General features: G+C 38.0%; 1 protein-coding gene and 1 gene segment (V, D, J or C); one reads left to right on the top strand and one right to left on the bottom strand.

The window, feature by feature from the left end:
• The first annotated feature begins 2,206 nt into the window (after positions 1 to 2,206).
• LOC107297423 lies at positions 2,207 to 2,548 on the top strand. The segment is given in 1 exon segment: positions 2,207 to 2,548. A coding segment is annotated over 1 exon segment (342 nt).
• Positions 2,549 to 3,325: 777 nt separating this feature from the next.
• LOC107297422 (vomeronasal type-2 receptor 26-like) overlaps positions 3,326 to 8,026 on the bottom strand; it is an 11,653-nt gene continuing 6,952 nt past the window's right edge. Inside the window, exons 4-6 of the mRNA XM_015826790.2 lie at positions 6,750 to 6,876; positions 4,683 to 5,386; positions 3,326 to 3,409 (exon numbers count right to left, since the gene is read on the bottom strand). Coding sequence (XP_015682276.2) covers positions 3,326 to 3,409; positions 4,683 to 5,386; positions 6,750 to 6,876 — 915 coding nt within the window. The remainder of the gene's footprint in view (positions 3,410 to 4,682; positions 5,387 to 6,749; positions 6,877 to 8,026) is intronic.

The raw sequence follows: 8,026 nt of genomic DNA, 5'->3' as shown, positions 1-8,026 counted from the left end.
GAGATACACAACGCTGAAAATCTTACCTTAACTCATGAAAAAACTCTTTCCTCCACTAAATCTTAGAAGGATGTTCCTGGAGGTGGAGCTGTTGTTCCATCATGCTTTTATTCAGGAAAAAAAAAAGTTCAGAATCCAAAAATAGAAGAAACCACAAAGGAAGAACAAAAATAGAGAAGGAAACATTCACTTACCATCTGGAGCAGCTGTCTAGCAGGAGTGTCCTCAGAGCTGAAAGACATTGATTGATTGTTTATTCATTCCACATATTTTAAACTTAAGATGTCTTGACTTCAAATCCCCAAATTCTCCAGCCAGCATGAATTCTCCTGAGATTCCGCTTAGTCACGGGGATTGGGAGGTGGTTAAACTTAGGAGTTCTATGTATGTGTTATTGATGAATTTACTCCTGGTTGCCATTCTTTGCTGTGGTTTTTTTTGTATATTTTATGGGTTGTTTTTATTATTATTATTATTATTATTATTATTATTATTATTATTATTATTATTATTATTATTATTATTGTTGTTGTTGTTGTTGTTGTTGTTGTTATTATTATTATTATTATTATTATTATTATACAAAATTGCATTGTATTGATATTTTTATAGGTAAGTCGCCCAAAGTCATTTGTTGAGATAGCTGCTCTTGTAAGAGGTCTTTCCCTTTATTTTTTTGTAGTTTATATTTTGATAAACTAATAAAAAATTAAAAATAGATTATGTTCTTTAGACCTCTCTATTCTATTCTAAAGAGGTCTAAAGAACATCTTCTACTTTTAATTTTTTATTAGTTTATCAAAATATAACGTACAAAAAAAANTTGACTTCCAATTCTTTTTTTTAATGCAGTAGAATAAGGTAATAACATACAGCCCAATTCCTCCACCTGGCCCACTCGGATAGGAAGTCAGGCTATTTTTGGGTCCTATCTCTCAGGTATGTACATCTAGGCTTACACAAAAGTGTTCATCTCTTCTCTTCTCTTCTCTTCTCTTCTCTTCTCTTCTCTTCTCTTCTCTTCTCTTCTCTTCTCTTCTCTTCTCTTCTCTTCTCTTCTCTTCTCTTCTCTTCCTTTGGCTTCCATTTTTAATTCCCTTCTCCCCACTTCATGCTTGATGCTGCTGTTTGACTGGCAGCTGTTGTTTATGATAGGGGACATAAAGGCAAACAGGATCAAGTGATGTTCCTGTCCATAGCAAGTCATAAAATTAATCTTCCCCCAATTAACCTTTTTGTTAAATGAGCATCATTTAAAAAACAGAAGACAGATGGATTTATAAGGCAATATTGTGATAGGAAGGGAAGGGAAGAGTTTATAGTGACAGCATCAGTAGCCATTCTCAGTGTTTCCATTCATGGTCTTCAAGTCTCCCCACACCTGAACTTTCAGTCACTTCCATTTTTTGGTCCTGAAGAGAGGCAATGTTGTATATACCTCAATGGGTCTGTGTTATTTCATAAAATGGTTTGTACCCATTGGTGCTCAGTTTATAAGGCAAGAACACCTTCATATAACTGAAGTTTCTAAGACCAGTTTTCTAAATAGATATATTTATACTGACCATTATGGGAAAAATATATTTATTAATCTACCAATATTCCTCAAGCCAGGAAGATAAGGCTTTTCTAAAACTTGGATGGAAGAATATAGAATTCTCAGTACTCTAGTCTAGATTGGAAATCAAAACAAATTCAGGAAGACCATCTCATCAAACATCTTCTGTATCAATTCAAAGAAAACAACATGGTCTTGTCTATGAATTCATTCTGAACTGAATTCAGCTAGAAGGGATTTCACCTGATCCACAGCTACACAAGTTGTTCACCAGAGCGAATATCATTGTATAGTAGAGGGAGTGTGGATATGCAACATTCCTGATATGAGTTCAAGGTTTGCTGTTACACAATAGTTGAAGTTGAGGATGTGAACTGGTTATATTTCTACCATCTATGATTTCATGCAAATATTCCTGATGTGGCTTTTTCTTAAAGGCGGTAATTGAGAATATAGTTCAGATCAGTTTCAGGTGGAGAGAGTAAATTCCATTCCTCCATCATGGAGCTACATATCTTTATTTCTTTCTTAATGATCTTTCCTGCATGTAAGGGGAAAAAAAACAACATTTTTTAAGATAGCAAGTGGTCTTTTTTGTACATTTCCTCATACCCATTTTCTCTTTTTGTCCTTTATATATTTTTCAATATGGGTATTTCATCTCAGATTACACTTCCTGAGTCTGGTGATGGCCTTAAGAAGCCAGGAGATACTCTACGGCTGACTTGTACAGTCTCTGGATTTGCCATCACAAGCTATGGAGTGTCCTGGATCCGTCAGCCCCCTGGAAAGACATTACAATGGAATGGTGTTATCTGGGCTAGTGGAAGCGCTCAGTATAACAGTGCTCTCCAGAATCGGATCAGCATCACAAGGGATACGTCCAAAAACCAGGTGTTCCTTCAACTGACTGGTTTAAAGCCTGAGGACACCGGTACTTATTACTGTGCAGGATACACAGTGAAAAAATGCTTTGCTCTATCAGCCTAAAACTTCTCTTCCTCAAAATGAATACTTAGTCATTTGTTGTTCTTGAATGGAAGCTGGCAACTAGATTGCTTTCCATGCTCTGCCAGCTATGTGTGAAAGTTTAAAAGGAGAAATTTGGAGCATGCTTTTACTATGGGAGCAAGTGGGGCAGGCAGGTGTTCTTGGAATAAAGTGGCCCCCACATGATGCCCCTTTCTATGACATGTAAGGCTTCAAAGGTGATAACCAGCACCTTGAATCATAACAGGAGCCTATTGGAAGCCAATGCAACTCACAAACTAGCAGTGTTAAATGGGCCTAAAGAGATGTACACCTAATTCTGGTTCCCAGATGGTCTTCAAGGTCATCTCCATGTAGAATGCATTAAACTACTCCAAATGAGAGGTCAGTAATCAGCATGCTGTTCCAGTCCAGGAATTGGCAAAACTGCTGCCCAATATGCAAAGGCCTTACTAGTTCCTATGGAAGAGTACTATCACTTCCAGTGACCTTGATGCTGTCCATCTATTTTTTTTATAACATTTTAATAGTTTTCTACATTTACAATGCATAAGTGCTTAGTAAACAGTGTGTTGTCTGGGTCTATTTGTTTTGCTTAATAATACACATTAAATTCCTAATCTCTAACCCATTTTTCCAGCCATTGATAAAATACATCCCATATTTGAAAATAAACATAGCTGACAACTTTGTCATCCAAAGATGCTGTCCCTCTATTGATGCAGCCTAGGACAACATTGGCTTTTTTGGCAGCTGTAGCATGCTACTTGCTCATCCTTAAGCACTGATCCACCAGGACATCCTCTCACAGACACTACTGTTGAGCCAGGCCTTACTTTTCTCACCAATGAGCTGCTTCTTCTTGGAGCACAATGGACCCAATGCTCAAGTCAGTAAAATCCTTCTGAATCCTGAGTCTATTTTTCAAAATGTAAGGATCCCCCCCACTCCAGTTGGTATCATCCTTCATGATGATGATGATGATGAATTGGGAGGAGGAGGAGAAGGAGGAAGTATCTTAAGAGGTTTGTCCAACCGTTACTCCAACAACATTTTATGGGATGAAATCATCAAATCCCCATTTATCTTTATCATGTCTATAATTTTAACTCTTCATTTAATGACTACCATTTATCTTTTTACATATCAACTCCTAAGATAATTTACTAAAATAATATTGCAGAAATTTCCTCTTTGTTTCTCAATTCCATGTCTAATCTTACAATCAAATAATTTTAGAAGCATTAAAAATAGCATTATTTAATAGAAAATAGTGGACAATCACTTAAATATGAGTCAGCAGTGTGCTGCAGCTGCCAAAAAGGCCAACACAGTACTGGGCTGCATTAACAGAGGGATAGAATCAAGATCATGTGAAGTATTAATACCACTTTACAATTCCTTGGTAAGGCCACACTTGGAATACTGCATCCAGTTTTGGTCACCGCGATGTAAAAAAGATGTCGAGACTCTAGAAAGAGTACAGAGAAGAGCAACAAAGCTGATTAGGGGACTGGAGGCTAAAGCATATAAGGAAAGGTTGATGGAATTGTGTATGTCTAGTTTAATGAAGAGAAGGACGAGGGGGGACATGATAGCAGTATTCCAATATCTCAGGGGCTGCCACAAAGAAGAGGGAGTCAAGCTATTTTCCAAGGTGCCTGAAGGCAGGACAAGAAGCAACGGATGGAAACTAATCAAGGAGAGAAGCAACCTAGAACTAAGGAGAAACTTCAACAGCATACAGGTTACATGAAAATCACAAATTTAATCTTCATCTTTTATTGACATGCATTTACTGTAATTCTGTGGGGAGGGTTGGGATGAACAAGTAAATTGGAAAATAAATTGAAACTGGATGGAATGATTTGATCAGCAGATACATAAAGTCCACTGTATCTGTCCCATAGTAGATATTCATTGTGTATTATTTTTGCATCTGCTTTCTTTTCATGAGCTGCTCCTTGTTGTTCAGTTCAGGCTTCAGCACAATTATGAAACATTTGGGGAAAAATATGCATCCCAAAAGCCCAGCACTGGAAGCCAAAATGGAGAAGATCTCCATAGCTACCATGTATTTTCCTTTGGTGCTCAGGTAAGTTGGAACAAATGACAGCCAAACACTGGTGAATACCAGCATGCTGAAGGTGATGAATTTGGCTTCGTTGAAACTATCTGGCAACTTCCTAGCTAGAAAAGCAACACTGAAGCTGATTATGGACAGAATTCCCATGTAGCCTAAGACAAGATAAAACATAGCAACAGAACCTTCCTTGCACTCTGCTACCATCTCAGTAGTCAGTGAGTCCATGTCCAAATTTGGGAATGGAGGAGAGATTGTTAGCCATACAGCACAAATGCCTACTGGGATGGAAGAGCTGGAAAGGACAATAAAACCAGTGAGCCTCTTTCCCACCCACCTCCTCATATTGGATCCTGGCTTTGTGGCCATGAAAGCTACCACCACAGTAATAGTTTTGGCTAACACACAGGAAACAGCCAGCGAGAAGATGACGCCAAAGGCTGGCTGCCGAAGGAAGCAGGTCATTACCCCGGGCTTACCAAGAAATAGGAAAGGTGAGAGGAAGCAGAGCAAAAGAGAGATGAGAAGAGCATAGGTGAGGTCCCGATTGTTGGCTTTGACTATGGGACTATCTTTGTGCAGGTGGAATATTTTTAATACTGAAATTGTGACTGAGAAGAAGAAGATGGCGCTTGTGGCTAAGGAAATGCCCAGCGGTTCTTCATAAGACAAAAAAACAATCATTTTGGGAAAACATTCATCTTGTTTCTGGTTTGGATACTGATCAGATGGACATGTGAAGCAATCTTCTGTGTCTGGATGCAGGAAAACAGATTAAGGCAGTGTTAAATTTATGTGAAATGACTCAGTTCTCATGTCAGTCTTTTAAAAAAGAGGCCCATCACTCATGATTCCACAAGAGAAATGAACTTTGTGAAGAAACACCCATTATTGTCCGATTGTCCTTCTAACCAGTATCCTAGAAAGATCAATATAGTTATTATTTGGATTATTCATCCTAGTTTAATATTATAATGTGTTCTAGATTTTTTTAAAGCACAAAACCTACACAAATTTTCTTCACCAGTGCTACCTCAAAGCTCTGAAGATTAATTTGGTACAGTTTTAAAATTGTAAGAGCTCTTTCACACTTTCTAAAGTATCAGCAGTGTAAAGGAACATTTAGGCATTTGGAAGTTCAACCATTTGCCTTCCTGTTATCAGCTCAATTCTGCTTCATGTATATTTTTACATTGTTTCCTTTGAACATACACAGCCTCAAGGAATAATGGATGGGGGGGGGGAAGTAGGAGCCACTGGGTATAGCTTCGGGTTTGAAGGAAAGAAAAATCCTTTCAGTTAACCACTTCTGTAACTCTCTAAACCATCTGTGCCTTCTCCTGGTGATATGATGGTTGATAGATAAAAATAAAGATTTCCCCTTTCCAGTCATGTCTGGCTCTAGGTGGTGGTGCTCATCTCCATTTCTTGGTTGAAGGAACCAGCATTGTTTGAAGACATTTCTGGCGTCATATGGTGAGCATGACTATACACCGAGGCCCACAGAATGCTTTTACCTTCCCACCAAAGTGGTACCTATTTATCTACTCACATTTGCATGCTTTTGATCTGCTGGGTGGGCAGGAGCTAGGGAAGGTAACAGGAGATCATCCCATTGTGTGGTGCTCAGGTTTCTAACCCAGGCTATCAGCTTTTCAACTAACAAGCTCAGTGTCTTTAACCACTGAGTCATCATGCCCCCATTGAGAGATATGGCCAAGAAAAGATCTGCTTGAATTAAAGAAAATAGCACATGGGTACTATGTTCATGCACCCATGTATTTTGAAGGACCTTTCTTCCTTAAAATATGAAGTCCTACAAAGTCATAATGATACTATATTAAAGAAGAATATATTGTTATATAACTTATGTGGCCCAAGCTCTATTGACACAACACTTCTCAACAATTGCCATATGGAATATCCCTCCAATTCTCATTAAGCATGAGATAAAGCATTAAGAAAAAGAATTAAGATAAAGAATTAAGATAAAGCATTAAGAAAAGAGATAAAAAGAAGAATAAGGGGCAGAGATGCTGTCAAACCTGGCCATTTTGATGTTCTCCAACCCTCTTTATATCCATTATGTTGGAAGAGTTGCTGTACTGTGTAATTTACCTCTTTCATTGGAAATCTTCCCTTCTGGACACCGAACACATCCATAGCAGCAAAATTTCTCTCCTTCTTTTTTCCTTTTTTGAGAACCAGGTTGGCAATAAGGATTACACAAGGAAAGAGGATGGACCTTTAAAATAAAAAAATAAAAAATGAAAGGTTAGGTTGAGGTTATCTGGCATGACATAACAAATTAACCATCAGTTTACACATGTTTGGAAGGTAAATAGGTAGGTAGTTGGTAGGTAGGTAGGTCACTACAATTAATGCCTCCTGGACAATGCTGAATTTATCATATAAAGTATACTTATCTTAACCTAAACTCTTGATATAGAATTAACTATGAACAATCTTCTTCTCCTTCTCCTTTTCCTTCTTCTTCCTCCACCTCTTTCTTTTTTTCCGACAACCATTTCTCTGAAATGGTATAGGGTTTTCTGCTTAAGCAGTGGGTTGGACTAGAAGATCTCCAAGGTCCCTTCCAACTCTGTTATTCTATTTTTCTTTTTCTTCCTCCTCCTCCCAAGGACTTACTAAGGATCTCTTTACCTCTGTGAATTTGGAGTCTATTTGTAGCTCTTAAATGAATTTTAAGCAGCAGATCTGCAAGGTCCTTTGGAGAAAGAAACCCCAAAGCTGGAGGACAGCTGAATGACAGAGGCAGGAGAAGGAACCTTAAAATGCTAGTCATTTAGAATTGTTTCCCAAATTTGTCACTACTGTCACTATAAACTGAATTCGCCTCCCAAAAATGTTGGTTTTACTTAGGGAGAAATAGACAAGGAACAAATGCTACTCCCTTTTCAAAACATTTCTGGAAACAAAGAGTTCATATGTTGTGGAAAATGTAGGGAAAATCCTTGTAAACCCATTTTTTCCCCAGAAAGCTGATAAAGGTCTACAGGTTAAAGAACAAATAAAACAGAAACAAAGAGGAAATAGGGGATTAAAATTCTCTCTCTCTCTCTCTCTCTCTCTCTCTCTCTCTCTCTCTCTCTCTCTCTCTCTCTCTCTCTCTCTCTCTCTCTCTCTCCTCCTACCCTGAAACATTTTTCTTTTCTTTTAATGACCCTATAATCCTTTCCATAGGTGTATAGTTGGGGCAACTGAATGGAGCTGAACAGTTACTGGCCAGATGCCCTTCCTGATCCCTATGTGGAGTTCACAGTAGATATTTTCTCTTTGCACCCAGAGAGAGAAATATCTGCCACTACATTAAAATTAGGCTTTTCTAAAGATTTATGAATACTCACTTTGCTAACGCTTCCATGCCATTTAAT

This window comes from Protobothrops mucrosquamatus, unplaced genomic scaffold, assembly GCF_001527695.2.
Source record: "Protobothrops mucrosquamatus isolate PMUCROS unplaced genomic scaffold, P.Mucros_1.0 scaffold3302, whole genome shotgun sequence".
In the NCBI taxonomy this organism is placed as follows: domain Eukaryota; kingdom Metazoa; phylum Chordata; class Lepidosauria; order Squamata; family Viperidae; genus Protobothrops; species Protobothrops mucrosquamatus.
This window is presented reverse-complemented; position numbering and strand designations above follow the sequence as displayed.